Source organism: Dendrobates tinctorius, unplaced genomic scaffold, assembly GCF_039654945.1.
Source record: "Dendrobates tinctorius isolate UK_male_01 unplaced genomic scaffold, ASM3965494v1 ptg000020l, whole genome shotgun sequence".
Lineage (NCBI taxonomy): Eukaryota > Metazoa > Chordata > Amphibia > Anura > Dendrobatidae > Dendrobates > Dendrobates tinctorius.
The window spans coordinates 29,095,008-29,116,618 of record NW_027361688.1 but is presented as its reverse complement, the minus strand read 5'-3'; the positions used below and the strand labels follow the sequence as shown (position 1 = coordinate 29,116,618).

At 40.7% G+C, this 21,611-nt stretch overlaps 1 protein-coding gene across 2 annotated transcripts in view; it reads right to left on the bottom strand.

The window, feature by feature from the left end:
• Positions 1-21,410, bottom strand: part of GLRA1 (glycine receptor alpha 1) — a 157,171-nt gene extending 135,761 nt beyond the window's left edge. Inside the window, exon 1 of one of the 2 annotated variants that reach the window (XM_073567924.1) lies at positions 20,774-21,410. In XM_073567924.1, the coding sequence (XP_073424025.1) occupies positions 20,774-20,829 (56 nt within the window). In that variant the 5' untranslated portion in view covers positions 20,830-21,410. The remainder of the gene's footprint in view (positions 1-20,773) is intronic. The other variant, XM_073567925.1, reaches the window with a different exon arrangement.
• Between the last annotated feature and the right edge of the window lie 201 nt (positions 21,411-21,611).

Sequence of the window (21,611 nt, the reverse complement as noted above, 5' to 3'; positions counted from 1 at the left end):
AATAGATAGATAATAGATATGGATAGATAATAGATAGATGACGCCAATGAAAAAAGAGTTTATATACACCAACAAGTAAAAAAAAAATCATTTAAACTTTATTTAAACATACACTACATGATTAAAATATTTAAAACCAGGACCCTGATTGATGATATGACGCCTTCAACAGGGACCAAAGGGGAAATATGATTAAAGCTGTAACAACTGGTACTAAAAACTGAATGAATGGTAAAGATCGGTAGATAAAAGAAAAATACTTAAAAAAAATAGAAGTGTTAATAGTTTATTTGTTATCGATTAGCGAAATGAAAAGTGAATGAACAAAAGAGAAGTTTAAATCCCATCAATATTTGGTGCCACCACCATTTGCCTTCAAAACAACATCACTTCTCTTCAGTATACTTGTACACAGCATTGAAGGAACTCGGCAGGGAGATGTTTCCAAAGCTCATGGAGAACTAAACACAGCTCTTTTGTGGAGGTTGCTTGTGCAAATCCTTCTGTCGCTTCATGCATCCTCAGACAGACTGGATGATGTTGAGATCAGGGCTTGGTGGGGCCGTATCATCACTTCTTGTTCTTCTTTATGCTGAAGATAGTCCTTAAACTATAGTCTGGCTGCATGCATGTTCGGAATTGTTCTCCGGCTGAAGAAGAGATTTGGGGTCAATCAGAAGCCTCCCTGATGTTATTACATGATGGATAAATATCTGCCTCTATTCTTCAGCACTGAGGACACCAATAGTCCTGAACAAATCCCCAACTAGTGAAAAGCAGCCACAAACTTGTAGGGACCCTCCACCATGTTTCACTGTCATCTGCAGACACTCATTATTGTACCGTTCTCCCGCATTTCGGTAAATTAACTGACTTCTGTTACAGCCAAATATTTCACATTTTGACTCATCAGTCTAGAACGATGGCTGCCATTATTCTGCAGTTCAATTCCCATGTTTTCATGCATAGTTGAGTCACTTAGTCTTGTTTTCACATCAAACTTATAGTTTTGTCTGCAATTCTTCCATGAAGACCACTTTTCTGAACAGTAGATGGGAGTCGCTGGGTATTATTGGTTGTTGCCAGTTCTGAATTGATGGCACTGCTGGACATCTTCTTATTTCAAAGGGAAAGGGTATGATTCATCCTTCATCTGCTGCACTAAGTTTCCTTGACTGACTACTATGTCTACAGTCCTCAAAGTTGCCTATTTCTTGGAGTCATCAATGCTGAGAAATTCAGGAGGATACTTTTCTATCATATAATCTATTATATAAAACTCAATGTGGGTGTGTATGTATGTATGTATGTGTGTATGTCCGGGACTGACTTCCGCCCTGTCGCAGCTACAGCCATAAAATTTGGCACAGTCACACGTCTGGACCCCGAGAGCGTCATAGGCTATGTTGTGAGGCGAAATTTTAACCCCACGCGTTCCAATTCACCAAACAATTTTGTCCCTATCTACATACTGGGGAAAAAGTGTGTGGCTATCAAGCCCCGCCCCTCATGATGTCATAATGGTTGCCATGGCGGCGCTGATTCATCATAGGTTGCAAGCCCCGCCGCTCATTATGATGTCTTAATGGTTGACTATGGGATAGAGGATGTGTGATGGGTATATGGGCACTGGACTATGGGATGGAGGATATGTATGACGGGTATATGGGCACAGGACTATGGGATGGCGGATATGTATGATGGGTATATGGGCATGGGACTATGGGATGGAGAATATGTATGATGGGTATATGGGCACTGGACTATGGGATGGAGGATGTGTGACGGGTATATGGGCACTTGACTATGGGATGGAGGATATGTATGATGGGTATATGGGCACTCGACTATGGGATGGCGAATATGTATGATGGGTATATGGGCATGGGACTATGGGATGGAGGATGTGTGATGGGCATATGGGCATGGGACTATGGGATGGAGGATGTGTGATGGGTATATGGGCACTCGACTGTTGTGAGTTCATTTTTCCCTTCACCATTGAGGTCTGATGAACTTCCTCCTCTGGTGAAGGAAGGTAGTGAGGCTGATTACCAAACACCTGGGCAGCTAGATGATGACTGGGTGGCTGGAATTTAGGACTGGATATAAGGGTGCCGACGCCCTCTCTAGGAGTTTCCTTGCTGATTCTCCTGTTGTGACTAAGCCTGCTACCATCTTAGGCGAGGGGGTAGTTCTTTCTGCCATCTCGCCCGATTTGAGACGTGCTCTGGAAGAGTTTCAGGAGGACAAACCTGAGCGTTGTCCCAGTGGAAAGTTGTATGTTCCTGACCAGTGGAGGAAGAGAGTGATGTCTGAAGTTCATTGCTCTGCATTGTCATCCAGGTATTTTTGGTACTAGAGATCTGGTGAGTCGGTCTTTTTGGTGGCCCGCCTTGTCTCATGATGTCAGGAATTTTGTGCAGTCCTGTGGGACTTGCTCCCGGTCTAAACCTTGTTCTCGCTCTAGTGGCTTGTTGATGCATTTGCCGGTGCCCAGGAGGCCATGGACCCATATTTCAATGGATTTTATCTCTGATATGCCTGTCTCTCAGAGAATGACTGTTATTTGGGTGATTTGTGATAGATTCTCTAAGATGGTCCATCTTGTACCACTCCCTAAGTTGCCATCTTCCTCTGAGTTGGTGCCCTTGTTTTTGCAACAGGTGGTTCGCTTGCACGGGATTCCTGAGAACATTGTATCTGACAGAGGAGTTCAGTTTGTGTATAGATTTTGGAGGACTTTCTGTTCCAAGCTGGGAATTCAGTTGTCCTTCTCCTCTGCGTTTCACCCTCAGACCAATGGGCAGACGGAGAGAACAAACCAGACTTTGGAGTCGTATTTGAGATGTTTTATTTCTGCCGATCAGGATGATTGGGTTTCATTTTTGCCCTTGGCCGAATTTGCTTTAAATAATAGAGCTAGTTCTGCCACTTTGATGTCACCTTTTTTTTGTAACTTTGGTTTTCACCCTCGATTTTCTTCAGGGCAGGTGGAGCCTTCTGCCTGCCCAGGTCTTGACACTGTGGTGGAGAGAATGCACCAGATCTGGGACCAAGTAGTGGATAAGTTGTCTCTCTCCCAGGAAAAGGCCCAGCGGTTTTCCAACCGGCGTAGGACCGTTGGTCCCCAGTTTAAGGTGGGTGATCTGGTTTGGTTGTCATCAAAAAATATCGCTATGAAGGTGGCTTCTCCTAAGTTTAAGCCTAGATTTATTGGACCTTACAAGATTTTGGAGATTATTAATCCGGTCTCTTTTCGGTTGGCTCTTCCTGTCACATTTAAAATTCATAATGTGTTTCATAAGTCCTTGTTGAAGAGGTTTGTTGAACCAGTAGTTCCTGTGGTGGCACCTCCTGACCCTATATTGGTTGAAGGTAACATGGAATATGAAGTAGAGAAGATACTGGATTCCCGTCTGGCTAGACGGAGACTCCAGTATTTGGTTAAGTGGAAGGGTTATGGTCAGGAGGATAATTCCTGGGTCTCTGCCTCTGATATTCATGCCGAAAGATTGGTGCGTGCCTTTCATCGGGCTCACCCGGATCGCCCTGGTGGCATGGATGAGGGTTCGGTGACCCCTCCTCAAGGGGGAGGTACTGTTGTGAGTTCATTTTTCCCTTCACCATTGAGGCCTGATGAACTTCCTCCTCTGGTGAAGGAAGGTAGTGAGGCTGATTACCAAACACCTGGGCAGCTAGATGATGACTGGGTGGCTGGAATTGAGGACTGGATATAAGGGTGCCGACACCCTTCTTCCTGGCTAGTGATTTTCCTGCTGGATTCTTGGAGACCAGTCTGATTCCTGTATCTCAAAGCTAAGTTTTTCTGCTCTTCTTTGTACTCTTCTGTTTTGTTTTTGTTTTGCCTTGTTTTTTGGGAGTTCTGCCATCCCCGGCCGGGGGTGAGCTGAACTCCATTTTTGTCTCTGATCTGTTGATATTTTGCTCTGTCTTCAGAATATACCTGAGTGCTGATATAGTCTTTTGAAGCCTAGCGACTTCAGGGCCTGTTTTTCCTATCAGTCGGTTGGCTCATTTTGATAGGGTTTTTGCGGATGGCAGACAGCAGCTTTCCTATCCTGTCCTATGTAAGTTAGCTTGGGCCCCATCATTTGCTCAACCTATCTTTCTATCTGTGTTAGTGTTTTCATCTTGCTTCACCGTCATTATATGTTGGGGGCTGCCTATTGCTTTGGGGTCTGCTCTGGGGCAGTTTAGTTTTTCCCCTTTCTGTCTTTAGGCTATATAGTTCTCCGGCTGTGATCGAGGGGTCTAGGGCACCGTAGGAACCCCCCACGGCTACTGCTAGTTGTTGTGGATAGGTTCAGGGGTCTGCAATCCGATAGCTGCCAACCTCTCTGGTTTTTCTGGACTTAGCTGGTATTTTGGTTTTTCCTCCTTCGGTGACTCATCATAACACTCGACTATTGGATGGAGGATATGTATGATGGGTATATGGGCACGGGCCTATGGGATGGAGGATGTGTGATGGGTATATGGGCATGGGACTATGGGATGGAGGATGTGTGATGGGTATATGGGCACTCGACTATGGGAAGGAGGATATGTATGATTGGTATATGGGTACGGGACTATGGGATGGCGGATATGTATGACAGGTATATGGGCACGGGACTATGGGATGGCGGATATGTATGATGGGTATATGGGCATGGGACTATGGGATGGAGAATATGTATGATGGGTATATGGGCACTCGACTATGGGATGGAGGATATGTATGATGGGTATATGGTACGGGACTATGGGATGGCGGATATGTATGATGGGTATATGGGCACTCGACTATGGGATGGCGAATATGTATGATGGGTATATGGGCATGGGACTATGGGATGGAGGATGTGTGATGGGTATATGGGCATGGGACTATGGGATGGAGGATGTGTGATGGGTATATGGGCACTCGACTATGGGATGGAGGATATGTATGATGGGTATATGGGCACGGGCCTATGGGATCGTGGATATGTATGATGGGTATATGGGCATGGGACTATGGGATGGAGGATAATTATAATTTGCTATAACTAACCACAGTTAGTTACTATGCCCGGGCGGCACCGGTTTCTTCAGCTAGTATCATCATATAGCAGCATTTTTTCCACACCTGCCTAAAACTTTTGCACAGTACTGTATATAGGAGATACCTGAATTTTAGTTTGTTTATCTCATACCACCTGGTCATCACAACCTATAGCGTATCGAATGTGTCCATATAAAACAGATATGATGAGAGCATATGTGATAAAATCCATTGATGATGTACTACCATCATCTATACACCATCGCTTTCCTGTACAGTCCTTACCATCATCACATATGGAAAATGATCGGAGTTAGATCAGATCGCATCTCTCATATTATTAGATAAACCACAATTAATCCTCCTCTAATCTTAATCCCTTGGACTAAACATGGACATTAAAGCTTCCATCTAAACCAGACTGAGTGAACGCCACCAACCCCATATATAAATCACTCGGCACATAACCAACCTCATGTTCTGCTTGTCTCAACCCCGGCCAGATGCTGACACAATGCATATCGTAAATTAGCATAGAAATGTGAGTTATTTGCTGGCAGAGGCGCAATATTCTGCTGCTGAGCTATAAAAGATGAACATGGAGTGATAATTGCCTCAAATGAGGAACTTCTTATTCGACATCATTTCACAGACATCCCCAAGGCTTTCGCACTCGAAGATCCTCAAAAGCTCACGTCATCAAGATCAGGTGAAAAAGTTGGGCAGGCAAGAATTGCTTAAGGCTATGGTTGATGGCAGTGACATAGAGAAGGTGCAGTTTTAATTATTTGGGTCCCAATACATAAGGAGACCAAAAGTCCTCCAACATAGCATAACAATGGCACGGTATAGACATCCATTGGCATGTCAGACCTCTATATACCATAAAATCACTATAACACACTATTTGGGATATTCCTTTGTCAATCCCATTGAACCTCATGTACAGGATCTGGGCAATTCCTCAAGAAGGGCCTCTTGAAAATAAGCTCATGATAGGGAGAGCAGAAAGCCTTAGCGTCAAAGATTTCATTTGCAAGAAATTTAGGCAGCATCGGTTTACAGTGGTGAGCATGGGTGGGGAATTAGGGAGGGAGTTTTAAAGCCGCAAGATTTAAAAAAAAAAGAAAAATAATGAAAGTATTTGATTTTTGTTTTTCCTAAGTGACATTTCCAGGGCCAAAGGTTCGGGGCAGTCCACATGCGCTGAGTTTTTACTAGATGCCACAAAGCTTCGGCCTGTGTAGGTGTCGAAAGGATCCCGATACTTTTGGATCCTATAACTTCCTTTCTCCGTCCCCTAGGCTGCAAACTGCTCTCGTTCTACGGCCTCCAAGATGTTATCATCCCGGCCAAGTGTTGCAGTGATGTCACTGTTCTGTGTGCAGTGGAGTAGAGGACATGGTCTCTTGGATTAGGTGAACATAAACTTTTAATTACTGGCTGTTATGAGTAGAGATGAGCCACTGGACGGGAGCCTTGTGAACCTCCTCTTACCTTCCGGCATCCATAACTATTATTTTGAATAGCCGGCCTATTGTAACATCATCATTGTAACATAACATTGAAACAGGCCAGCTACTCAAAAGAGAAGCTGGGGATACCGACAGGTAGAAGAAGGTTCACAGGACTCCCATCCAGCAGCCGTGGAGTACTGACCTGGCCACTGTATCAGGGTCCTTCGAATTAATTCGCCCATCTCTAGTTATGAGTGATCTTCATTATTACCTTAAAATGCTCTAATAGAATATTTCACTATGTTCTCTTAACCCAACAGCCCATTTTAGCCAAAAATTAATGTTGGCCAATCCAACATTCAACTTTTAAGGAAAAAGAATGTAAGAACAGCCAATAAAAAATCTAACTTGGCTAACCTGGAAGATATTTTAGCCTGGGAGTCAATTTTGTTGATCAGGGATGCCAAACAAGAGACTGCATCTGGTCCTAAGGAGCCTGATGCACAGGTCAAAGGAGTATTTAAAGAGGGCCTTCCAATTGCTATAAATATGCTTTTTTTTGCCTGGTATAAATGCCGCTGTTCTGAATCCGGCGTTGTTTTTCTTTTGTTCCTGCACCTTTCCATTCCTGAGATATGGTCACTTTGTCCTAGTATATAAATGTAATTTTTTTCCAGCTGGGTGTGGCCTTCAAGAACCTAAGAGTTCCTGGGTGTCACCTTCAAGAACCTAAGACTTCCTGGGTGTCGCCTACAAGAACCTAAGTGTTCCTCCCTGTGATTGGTCCTTAGAGTTCCAAACCACCCACTAGTTCCAAACAATAGATTTAAATACAGGGATAAGGGGGCCATATCTCAGGAATAGAGAGGCGTAGAAACAAAAGGAAAACAGTGCCGGAATCAGAAAAATGGTGGTATTTACATTGGGCAAAAATATATATTTTTTTTTGGAAAGTGATAGATCCTCTTTAAACACAAACGTGAAGGTCATATGCTTCCGTGTTTATGCCTTGATCTTCTCTGGTCGAATTTGATGTGTATCCCTTTGAATAAGTCATGGGAAATATATGGCACCTCCACAATATGCTACCACAACTGTGTCTGGTGAAGGTTTACATTAATGCTGGATGGAAGGTGAGCCGATTGGCAGCCCAGCCCCTCTATTAAAGCATGGCTGAGTCTCTCTTACAGTGAGATTTTATATTAGTGAGAATCCATACAGGGAGATTATAGCAGGAGCAGATTTCATGCCGCCTGCTCTGACTGATACGGCCTTATTGTGAAATCAAATACGCGGCTCTACTGAACCAGAAAGCAGTTTAATGCAGGGCTGTATCCAACTCTAATAATATCTAATTGCTCGGGATTTTGGAATGACGACGGATTGATTTTAAAAATGTTTATGCGTCGTCCATTATCTTATGAAGATTTTTTTTTTCCAATTTTTAAATGACCGTTTCTAATTTAGTCTATTTTCTAATTTCTCTGCAATTATTTAAAATAGTACTTTAATCGATAGAATTATTTTTATGAATTTTAATACTTTTTTTTTTTTACAAATTTTTATTAATAAATGTAAAAATAAAAAACATGAATCAAATAATTTTGCTATGACATCAGATTAAAATGAATGTGGCTCATTCTGCTGGCCTGGCTGTTTCATGTGACCCATTTTATGTGTTTTTTTGGAAGGGCGCTATTTGGGGTATACCCCCACAGAGTTATTTAATGTGGATTTTGTAGGGAATCAAATTCAAAATCCATATAAAAAGAAGTTTAAATAGACTTTGGATACGCTTCCTTTTTTATTTCTATTCATGCCGCAAGTTTTTTTGCCATTTTTTCCAACAACATAGTGAAAAACCTTGTAGAGGAAAAAAAAAAGAAGTGACATGTTACTATGTTTAAGGCCATGTGCACATCACGTCTTGTCCAGGTGGAGACAAAGGTGAGGAACTGCTCCAAAAACTTTCCAAGAAACACAGCGGGAACATACCTTTAGGCTATAAGCACGCATCAGGGGCGTAACGATCACTGTTGCAGAGGGTGTATAATTGCAACCGGGCCCGTGATGCAGGGAGGACCGCCGACACCAGCACCTAATTCTGCTGGATGTGCGTCCTTGGACGCACATTCAGTTGAAATGTATTGAAGCGGCACAGACCCGCTAGCTCCCTGCACTGCAATCACCAATGTGCCCGTCATAGGCAGTGCATGGCAGTGATGTCATGCTCCGTGCTGTGCAAGCCAAAGTCAGCTGCTGGCCTCTCCCAAGACAGGATGCAGTGTATCATGCGAGCGGAGGAAGATAAAAAGAATATTTTTTTTGGTTTAAATACCGAATGTTGGAATGGAACATTATTACTCGAAAGAGCTCAGGATGGGCGACATTATACCAGGAAGGCGTTTGGAACGGGGGGACATTATACCAGGAAGAAGCCTGGGATGAGGGACATTATACCAGGAAGGCGTTTGGAACGGGGGGACATTATACCAGGAAAAGGCCTGGGATGAGGGACATTATACCAGGAAGGCGTTTGGAACGGGGGGACATTATACCAGGAAGAAGCCTGGGATGAGGGACATTATACCAGGAAGAGGCCTGGGATGAGGGACATTATACCAGGAAGAGGTTCTGCATGGGGGACAGCATACCAGGAAGAGCCTTGGGATGATGGACAATATACAAGGAAGAGACCCAGGATGAGGGACATTATACATGGAAGAGGTCAAGGATGAGGATCATTATACCAGGAAGAGCCATGGGATGAGGGACATTATACCAGGAAGGTTCCTGGGATGAGGGACATTATACCATGAAGAAGTTCGGGATGAGGGACATTATACAAAAAAGGAGTCAGGGGATGAGGGACATTATACTGGGAAGGGACCTGGGATGAGGGACATTATACCAAGAAGAGACATGGGATGAAGGACATTAAACCAGGAAGGGGTTCGGGATGAGGGACATTGTACCAAGAAGAGGCATGGGATGAGGGACTTTATATCAGGATGGTGCTCAGGATGGGGGACATAATTACAGGAAGGAACCAGGATGGGGAACATAATTATATAGAGGTCGAATACATATGTCTTTATAGGACCTAGAACACTACAAGGGCCCTTAGATCTAACCAACATGCAGGTGGGTTCCCAGGTCCAAATTTTGCCACTGGCACACAGCATCTTTTACACAAGGGTGCTGTCTCCAAGTATTCCCAGGCAAAGTTGCAGCATTGCCAGTGTTCTTCTGGTGGCGCTGCCACCAGTATCTATTACTTTATTCCTCTGCAGCAACCATCTGAAAAACCTAGTAGACAATGCTCAAAAGAATGAACCTAAGCATTCCTATGTAAATATTACTTGCTGGGCACATGTTCAGACTTTTGAATGTGTTTTAACCACTGCCATTCTTGTGGCATTTTCTACTTGGAAGATGCTCTGTACTTTGCAAAGTCAATGGAAAAGCTCAAAAGATGCTTGGAAGACAATTGGATGGTTTTTGGAGCATTTTGCAATAGTTTTTGCATAAAAAGCTTGTTTTTTCATTATTTAAAGAATTAAAAAAGAAAAACAATTGCCGAAACGGAAAATGACAGTACAAAAGACTTCACAAAAATCATGGGAAAACCCTAAAAAAAAGTACAAAAACACTCAGGAAAGAGACAGATAAAAAACCCCAACACAAAACATGATTTAGGAAAAAACTCCCGAGTTTTCTGAAACATCTCAGGCTTAAACTATTTGAGTCCACTCGAAGTTTTTGAGGAGTTTTGAGTTTGGTAAACTGATACTATTACCAAAAATCTAGCAGGTAGACTTTTTTTTACCCATCTTACCTTCCCATGGAAAGGATACTACATCTGCACTCTGTATTTTTGATGGCTTACATTTGCAAGATAACATGTTGATGGTGACAGTTGACATGGAAAGCCTTTTATACCTCCATCAGACACAATGATAGGCTCAAAGCTGTCTCTTGGTTCTTTCAATCAAACAGTCTGGAGAAGCCTTTGGTTGAATTTATTTTATGCCTATTGGATTTAACCCAAAAGCGCAATTGCTTAATTTTCAATAATCAGATTTATCTCCAGCTCCAAGGAATTGTGATGGGGGCCACCTGTGCCCCCTTGTATGCAACTCTGTTTCTTGGAGTTGGAAACACAAGATTTTCCAGAACAACCCCAACAACCATAGTGACCAAATAAATAACTGGATTCGTTATGTTGATGATATCAGGTTTGTTTGGGAAGACTCTCCAGAGCAACTGGACATAATGACGATGGAATTAAATATTGATGATTTGTACCTCAAATTTAGTTACATGTATGGTCGTAAACTTAGTTTCTTGGATATTAATATACAGGTGAACCCAGAAGGCTACATCACAACTGACATCTATCGCAAACCGACAGCCACCAACTCTCTCTTGCTCGCTAAATCATCACACCCAGAATCAACTATCCGTGGTATCCCCATCGGTCAACATCTCAGAATTAAACGTATATGCTCTACTGAAGAGGTATTTGATAAACAAGCGAAAGACCTCTATTCCAGATTTCGAGAACGAGGATACAGTCACAGGTCAATCTGTGGAGGATACCAGAGGGCAAAAAAGGTGTATCAAGAAAAGAACTATTGTACAAACAATTGCTATCTAATGGTGAGAACTCCAAACAAATCAGATTGATTACATTGATAAGAGCCAGAGGGGGGTAATCTATTTAAAACCTTAGCTCAAATTGAGAGTCGTTGAATTTATTGACTCCGTACAGTGGCTCCAAGTGGTCTCAATGAGAATTTTGGGTTTAGTTTATTTAGTGGTGGGTATCCTATTTTTATACGGTGGGGTGTATAAGTTTTCAGTTTCACCCTTGTTTTTACCTTAACCAGTGTACTTTCATATGCTAATATTATTCTTCTTATATTTTCATATAGGATTGTATATATTTGATTGTCCAGCTGTGGCATCCTCTCTAGCTGTCTTTGTGTCCTTTTGGTCCAAATGTGACCTCGGTCCATGATCTTGACGGTGGTTCTCATTCTATTCGAACCAATTTTGAGCCCTATACAGTGGACTATGAAAATCCCATAAACTTGGTGCAAGATTGTGCTTACCGCATTATCAGACTTTTGAATCTGTCTTGACACTGATTGGGTTCTTTCCAGAGGTATTTCCGAACAGTATCTAGATGGGACTTCCAGCTTTATTTTTCGGAATATCCTCAAGCTTCGTATGGACTTTTTATTAATATAAACATTTTTTTATATATGTTTATTGGGTTTGTTTAGTTTTAATTTCTCACTTTTATTGACATCACATGATCTATTACACAACACTCTGTTATACCGTATTATATTTGATCCCACTTCATTCTGACCGTCTCACCAGCGGTGCACATGCCTTGCCCTCTGATTTCTCTTACGTTTAAGTGAGCGACCACCGGGAGCCTTTGCGCATGCGCCGTTTTTGCTTGCGCTCTGCGGCTGCAAGCTTAGCAGTCATCTTCCGGTGAATGATGTCAGTGACGCATGAGCAGTTCAATCTGGGAGTGATGTTCCGCCCTTCTGTGATCACATCGGCCCGATACAAACCACATGACTGAACACACCTCCTGACTTCAAGCTCTGATTCGCTGACACATACTACTTAACCTGGTCCACCCCTCCCCAACACAATCCTCCTGATGAAGAAGCGAAACGTGAGTTGGGGCATCGGTGACTTCACACGGACAGCTGACTTACTCATGTAAGTGTTACTTACCTATGTACTCTTGCCTATACTTGTATTTATCCCGGGACCAGTATATCCCATTCATTTATTAAGACTAAGAGGCATTATTATTATTTATTTATGAATTAATCCCATTTAAGTCCCTTTGAGGTCATGTCACCTGTATTGTGCTGTTTGTAGTCCCTGCTTATGGTTAGCAGTCACCTTGTCTACACTGAAACTATGATTGAATTTTTTATCTTTATTTTGACTCAATAAAATCTGTTTTTACTGGCAATGTATACATTTTTTTGCGTCCTGTTGTTTATCTAATCCTCCAGGTTTTATATTGCTATCCTATTTTGATTTATGGGAAATTTTCTGTAGTTACTATTTTTTTGAACCAGTAGAAATATTCAGCGAGTTCCAGTAGGCCTGTGCAATCTAAATACCCAAGTTAATGCAAAGTGACACGTCGGCAGCCTCACCTGCTCCGCCAACTTGCCTTTCTGGCTTTGACTCTGACATTTGCCCACAGCTATTATGCCATTTTCTTCAGCAAATCACATAGAAGAAACAAATCCTCAATGCAATTAACAATATGTCCCTAGTATTATGAACCCAGATTTTGCCCTCTCCAAATTCCCTACACCCCTGCCATGACCCCTCGGCCAACTTTCTAGCCCTTTGTTTGCCAGCAATGTACGTCCTACAGAGAACAATCATCTCAATATCCATTGGCAATGAACAAAATAAATTGTCCCCTCCTCTACTGGCCCCAAAGCTGCAAAGCCACAATTTCCTTTCCGGAATATGGGAAACAAAAGGCGGCCCCTGCGGAAGAAGAAAAGCAGATATAACGATAAAGGTGAGCCCCACTTTGATTTTTGCTCGATTTGTAATAATTTTTTGGTATTATGATCAGGGATCCTGATCACTTTCAGGCTATTATGATTGCCGATAATTTTGCAGATTAACCCTGAAAATGTCTGTGCATATAATGTATGAAAAAGTGGGGAGCGAAAATTAATTACATGAGTCATTGAAGTTGTCATCCCTAGAGAAGACATTTATTAGACCAGGTAATAAATGTAATACCCTACGGTGGTTTCTTGGCTATACAACCAAGCACAAACAGAATTATGTTATGAGATGATGCTCGCAAGTCAGACATGTGCAGAATAATAAGTGACCAGAAAATGGTCCCACAGCACATAAAGACTTGTAGTAAGAAATCTAAAAAAGTCTGAACCAAAAACTCACTATTTATCTTTCTAAAGACAAGCTGACCAGCACTGCCTTAGTGTGAACAGGTTCAGGCTGCAATGACTGCACAATATGTAAAAAGAAATCACAGTAGCACTCAGTGAGGGCCAAGATATATAGAATCACTGGAGACATTAAATCTAAGCTGTATTGTTACTCAGTAAGATGTACTTACAAAAAAAACAAAGGTTCTTAGCGCATAAATTGGCCAATTCATGTGTGCCCATCAACCACAACAGTTGATTTTAACCATTTCTATTTGACCATTTAAATTGTAGGCTTATAGCCCATCAGAGATATGTTCAGTAGGATAGGAAAGTGGTATGTTCCATCAGAGAAGTGTCACCTTGCCGTGGTTAATGGGCACATCGAAAGGGTACATTTTAAATTGTTGGAATGAGGTTTTCCAATGTATCACAAGAAGTCAACCCAATAGGGACACAAATGGGCCCCAGACTCCATGAATTGGTCATATTTCACATACAGCTCTGGCAAAAAATGAAGAGACCACTGCACAGTTTTATAAAAATCAGCTTCTCTCCATGTCTGACAGCCATTCCATTCCAGCGTCAGTTGAAGCACATTCTACTTAATGTGCTTCTGATTAGGTGATCACCAGAACCAAATCTTATTTAACGAATGAAAGTATAAAAACCCTGCCGTGGTGTTCACAATCCTCTTGCAATAGGACAAGCTGGATGGCAAAACAAGGGCTAGTAATATCCCAAAAGTAATAGGAATGACAAAATAACTTTTAACCATGCCAAAGGAGTTGAAAAGAAAAGTCTTGAGTGAGGAAAAGAAGGGATCAATTCTGGCTTTACTAGCAGAGGGATACAGTGAGCGTCATGTTGCCTCCATCCATAAAAATTCTAAGATGGCAGTCCATTACAACAAGGTCAAGCAGCAGACATTGGGGACAACAAATCTACAGACCAGCAAAGGGCAAAAACGACTCTCCACTGACCAGGATGACCGTCATCTTATTTGAATGTCACTCAGCAACCGCAGGATGACATCAAGTGACCTACAAAAGGAATGGCAAATGGCAGCTGGGGTGAAGTGCATGGCAAGAACAGTTCTTAACAGGCTCCTAGAGGCAGGGCTCAAGTCATGTAAAGCTAGAAAAAAGCCTTTCATCAATGAGAAGCAAAGGAGAGCCAGGCTGAAGTTTGCCAAATACCATAAGGATTTGACCAGAGATGACTGGAGTAAGGTAATCTTCTCTGATGAGTCTAATTTTCAGCTTTGCCCAACACCTGGTCGTCTAATGGTTAGACGGAGACCTGGAGAGGCGTACAAGCCACAGTGTCTTGCACCCAATGTGAAATTTGGTGGAGGATCGGTGATCATCTGGGGATGCTTCAGCAAGGCTGGAATTGGGCAGGTTAATATTTGCAAAGGACGTATGAATCAAGCCGCATACAAGATTATCCTGGAAAAACAGTTGATTCCTTCTGCTCAGGCAATGTTCCCCAACTCTGAGGACTGGTTTTTCCAGCAGGACAATGCGCCATGCCACACAGCTAGGTCAATCAATGTGTGGATGAAGGACCACCACATCAAATCCCTGTCATGGTCAGCCCAATCTCCAGACCCGAACCCCATTGAAAACCTCTGGAATGTAATCAAGAGGAAGATGGATAGTCACAAGCCATCAAACAAAGAACTTCTTAAAATTTTGTACTAGGAGTGGCATAAGGTCACCCAAAAGCAGTGTGAAAGACTGGTGGCAAGCAGCCAAGACGCATGAAAGCAGTGATTAACAATCATGGTTACTCCACAAAATATTGATTTCTGAACTCTTCCTGAGTTAAAACATTAGTATTGTTGTTTTTAAATGATTATTAACTTGTTTTCTTAGCATTATTGAGGTCTGCAAGCACTGCATTTTTCTGTTCTTTTGACCATTACTTATTTTCTGAAAATAAATACAAAATTTACTGCTTGGAAATTCGGAGACATGCTGTCAGTAGTTTATAGAATAAAAGAGCAATTTACATTTTACTCAAAAATATACCTATAAAAGAGAAAAATCAGACAAACTGAAAATTTGGCAGTGGACTCTTAATTTTTGCCAGAGCTGCAGTTGTATTTCTCACCAGAAATTATTTTTCCATATATTTAATTAAGCTAAAAAAAAAGTTCAGAACAAAATGACTTCCAAGATTTGATCTGATTTTTAGTATGGAAGGAGCACAGAGCGCAGTCACATAACAAAAAGCCCAAACATAGATTTATAAACATACAGTATGGAAGAAGCACAGTGCGCAGTCACCTAAAGAGAGCCCATACATACAGTACATACAGTATCAGTATACAGACATTCAGTATGGAAGGAGCACAGAGCGCAGTCACATAAGAAAGCCCTTACATAGATACCATATATACTCGTGTATAAGCCGACCTGAGTATAAGCCGACCCCCTAATTTTGCCACAAAAATCTGGGAAAACTTATTGACTCACGTATAAGTCTAGGGAGGAAAATGCAGCAGCTACTGGTAAATTTCAAAAATAAAAATAGATACCAATAAAAGTAAAATCAATTGATACATCAGTAGGTTAATTATTTTTGAATATCCATATTGAATCAGGAGCCCCATTTAATGCTTCATAAAGTTCATGATGGCCCTATAAGATGCTCCATACAAAATACACCCCATATAATGCTGCGCAAAGGTTAATAATCGCCTCATAAGATGCTCCATAGAATAATATGCTCCATACGCTGCTCCATAAAGGTTATGGACCCATAAAATGCTCCATAGATTATGCCCCCATAAGATGCTCCATAAAATGCTCCATAGATTATGCCCCATAAGATGCCCCATAAGATGTTCCATAGATTATGCCACCATAAGATGCTCCATTGATTATGCCCCTATATGCTGCCCCGTAAAATGCTCCATAGATTATGCCCCATAAGATGCTCCATAGATTATGCCCCCATAAGATGCTCCATAGATTATGCCCCATATGCTGCCGCTGCTGCTGCAAATAAAAAAAAGACATACTCACCTCTTGTCACTGGGGGCCAAGTGCCGGTGTCCTGAGCAGGCGGAGACACCGGCGCGCTATGGGGGACAGGTGCTGGCTCAGGGCCCTGGCACCTGAGATATTCACCTGTCCCCGTTCCACCGCTGCCGCTCTGTCTTCCGGGTCCTCTGTCAGTGACTGTTGAGGCAGAGAGCGTGGCGCACACTAACTATGTCACCGCGTCCTCTGACCTGAACGTCACAGACAGAGGATGGGGAGAACAGAGCGGTGCGCAGCGGTGGACCGGGGACAGGTGAATATCGCATATACTTACCCCCTCCTGGTGCGGTCTCTGCAGCCCCGCTTCTCCCACGGTCTCAGGCTCCTTCCTTCAGCGGTCACGTGGTACCGCTCATTAAAGTCATGAATATGGCCCCCGCCAGGCTGCAACCAATCAGCAACAGGCGCAGTCCACAATTAGCAGGACGCACGCCACCACTACCGTGCCGTCAGGAGATCAGCGGCGCTAGGCACGTCCCCTCCTTGGTGTCCGTTCTCCCTCTCTGGTAAGCCTAACAGTTTCTCTATGGCTCATTTGAGTACTGGACTTTTTCTGTGACTTTGAAAGCTCAGCGTGGTTAGCGCTATTCTTGTTGTGACTCCTTCACAGTTAACACTTACTGCTCTGGCTTACCTTAGTTCACTATGCTGACAGCAACTATATGCTTGGTCTTTGATAACTATTCTGAGAGGTACTGTGGCACCTGGGGATTCTCTCTGCATTTCTACTGGTATTGGTGTATTAATATTAAATTACTATGATATATTTAAAAATAAAATTTGTTACTTTTTTAAAAGACACCTTTGGCTCTTTTTCTCCTGTTACCAACCTTGTAATCTTGCCTCTGATGGTAATGAACTTGCTGAAAATTCACCCGGAAAAAAGAGAAATTAGGATTTAAAAAAAAAATCCCCAGTGGCCTGTCTGAAAATTGCAAGTTTACTAATTTTCATGTAATTTTTTTTAGGCTAGATAACTCCTCTTCATACAGCGGATAGCACAGGATCCACTAATCACAATAGACGATGTCACGGCGGATCCTGCTCTCCCTCCCTTTGCACACGCTCATTAGATGCTTCAATACAAAACATAGGGTTGTGATCTGACCATTGTGGCTAATGTAAATGTGAATTTCCTATGACAACAGGAAGTTAGAGTCCAAAAAAAAGCCCTAGTGGCCAGTATGAAAACTGCAAGATTTCTAATTTTTTCAATATAGATTTTTATATGGAAAAAAATAAATATTGCCAAAAACTTAAGACAAAAACAACATGAAAAACTGATTTAATCACTAGGCCATTTTGTGATGAGAGCTAGAGAAAAAGATTAATGAATCTCAAAGCCCTCAGCTACAAAATTGTTTCACTAAAGTTAGAACGCATGGTGGCCCTGGAAAGTGGAAAAGTAAGAATCGTCAGTCTCTCCAGTGACTTTGGCCAAACAAATGGCAGCCAGGGGTCCTGTATGTGACACTGCACCCCGTAGGGTTTCATTGTGTCACCACAATGTAATGTCCACCATGATGAAAAGTCAATGTCAAGTTCTTTGGCCATAATGACCATACATCGATTTATGACATTCTCATCGATTTGAAGCTTTGATATGTCCAAAACCTTGAGAACTTGACATCACACATCCAGGTCCATAGGTGGACTTTAATTTTCCTGGACCAAAGATTCAGGTTCTGCCCTAAATCTGTATCGAAATATTCAGATTAAGTCAACGAGCCTTGATGGTCAACCAGTAACCGGGCCATCTCCTTCCTTAGTCGCCCCCATTTCTATGCCCCTGTGCACATCATACTTTGCCAATGTCGTATATTTTACCTTTTTGATAGCGGGGTGTAAACACGTGTGTCCTCTATGCAACTCATAGACTACATGGTTAATTTATTTTTCCTTCACAAGTGAGAGGAGAGCGCGATACATCATTATCTGTTAATTGCATTGTCAAGAAGTCCACATCTGACCCATTGGTTACACACAGCAATAGATGTCACCAAGTGAGGCTCCACCGCTGTTCAAGGTACAGTGACTGCAAATCAATGGAATGAGAGGGGAAAAAATGTCATAGAGAAAAAAAAAACTTCTTTCACGGTGAATAGACCCATGTGAACTATGACCAGAAATGTTTCTCCACGTTTTATAAATCACCTATCCAAACCAGCCGTGAGGATAGTTCATCAAGTTTTCATTTGACAAGTGAATGGAACAAACTCACAAAAAATAAAATAAAATAAATAAATAAAAAAACTATAAATATAGTAAAAATAAAATAAAAAATAAAATAAATAATCGTATAATATTAAAAATAATAATGCATAATAAATAATAATAATAATAATAATAATATAAAAATATACAATATTACATTAATAAAAATATAGTAAGTATATAGTAAAAATAGCAATACTAAATAATAGTAAAAAATGAAAAAATAAATACTCCAACTAGTAATAAATAATAATATAATAATAAAAATAATAATGAATAATAATAATTGAATAAATATACAAGAATATACCAATAAAAATAATAATAAAAATAATAATAGTAATAATATAGGAAAAATAACAATAATAAATATTAATAATAATAAATGAAAAAATTAAATACTACTACAACTAATAATAATAATAATAAAAGTAATAATGAATAATAAATAATATTAATGATAATATAATAAATATACAATATGATAAAAAATAAAAATAAAACAAAAAATAGTAGTAATAATATAGTAAAAATAATGATAATAAATAATACTACATTAAAATAAATACTGCTACAATAATAATAATAATAATAATAAAATTAATAATAAATAATATTAATAATACTATAATATATAATCTAAGAAAAAATAATAATAAAAAAGAAATAGTAATAATGTAGTAAAAATAATGATAATAAATAATAATAATACTACATTAAAAATAAATACTGCTACAACTAATAATAATAATAAAAAAATAATAAATTATAATATTAACAATAAAATAATAATATGATAAGAAAAAAAAAATAAATAATAATAATAATGAGTAATAGAACAGTAAAAGAAGTAAAAAAAAAAACGTACATGCATAGCTAAGCGAGTATACCGAAATTATAGTGGGATGAACATATATGAGATATAAACGTGAAGTGATATGGCAAAAAAAGTAAAATACGTTTTCTAATAAAAAAACAAACAGATCCTCTAAATTTTAAAAAAATGAAAAAAGAGAATTTTCTTAGAAAAAATAAGCAGATGTAAAATATATATATATACACATATATACACATATACATATAAAGCTTTACATGCCTACACACGCTCGTAAAATAAATATTTAAAAATAAAGACAAATTTTATTGTACATACTGAAAAAAAAAGATCTTATACCTATATATATATACCTATATATATATATATATATTTAAAAAATAATAATAAGTAGACAAATGGCTTCTAATGGGCAATGTCTCCTTTCTGGCAAGTGATTAATGGCCCTTTCCAAATACCTCCACTGCGTCGCTGATTTCCCTGGTATAAAATAATGGCACGATTTCAGCACAAAATGTATGGAACAAAAATAATGTTAATGATTAAAAAAGAATAATAAAATAATAATAATAATAATAATAATAATAATAATAATAATAATAAATATAGTGGACATTTTTTACATAATGTCAAATCCTATTCCCTTAGCCTGTGTAATAATTCAGATTTATTTTTTTTATTATGTCTATGCAGGTTTAACCCTTAAGAAGAAAAAAAAAATCCTCTCATCCTACAGAAATCCATGCATTGTTAATAAGGCTCAAGGTAACCTTGCCATTCTTGGTCATTTATCTTTTCCCTTTTTTTTTTCCTTCTTCCCCCCTGCGTGTCACATGTGATCATATCACGATCTTTCCTCCTTGCATGTAATATTAATCCGGTTTAAAAATACCAAAAACCTTCTTCTGAACGGCCATGTATATGAAGACGAGACAGGAGGAGGCACGGCGAGCTGCAGCGCGCTCAGACGGCCGCTAGGGGCGCCTCCCCTGTGCTGACACAAACACTGGGCTGTTTTCAGCAGCACTGCGGTTACAGAGATTTTGCAGCACTAATAATAATGACAGAAAGTCCTTAGTAAAAAAGAAAAAAGCAGCCAATTACAAATTACACACAGTCTCCCGGATTGTACAGGCTGATTTAATCCATGCTCAGATTAACCCCTATAAATCATGCAAAAAAAGGAGAAAAATAGGCATTACCTGAAGAATACCAGGGTCTCCCAGAGGTAGATGCCCAGAGCATTGAGGCTGCACATGGTGTCGGTCCTGTGGCTCCTTCACTTAGGAGATGAAAGTCCTGGCAGTAGGTGGAGGAAGGGTCTGGAGCTGGAGTTCTGGAGGGACAGCTCCAGACAAGGTGGCAGCTTCAGCACCAGGGACAGCAGCTGCCTCTCCTGGAAGCCTCACTCCAATCACCTGCATACAAAGTGGCTAGTATCCTGCCAGCATGGGCTAGTCATGGGTCCTGGTGACCACTCTGCTCCTGGATCTGGAAGGATTTCCTGGCAAGACCTCAGTTTCCTGATATCCCATGCAGCCAGATAGGGGAGGTGGTGGGGGAGATGATGGAGGGACAACCCTCAAGATCTGGACCCTTATTGTCCCCTCTTCAGCATTGTCTTCTCCTCCTGTGTTGCGTGCCTCTGTGGCGGTGAAGAATCTGTCCCATTGCTTCTTGAAGGGGTTAAAGTGAGAGGGATAAACACTCACCCCCTTTAAGTTTAAACTAAGACCGGGGTCACCAGTGCGTTGGATCTTTCTTCTCGCCCCATGATAAGCCGGGAGAAGTCAACACTTCTTAGCCTGGTCCTTACTGCAGTCATTTACTAAACTAAAAAAAAAAAAAGCTGAAATGTAAAAAAAAAAAAAAAATCTTCTCTGGCATCAGAAATTCCTCCCATCAGGCTCTGCGATTGGTCGGTCTGGCTTTTAAATGTCCCAGGCTTCCCAGGATTGGGGGGAAGGCTTGTTCATCATTGGGATGTGTTAGCCCTGACTGTCCTGGAAGCCTCTGTGCCATCCTCCTGTGTCCTGTGGA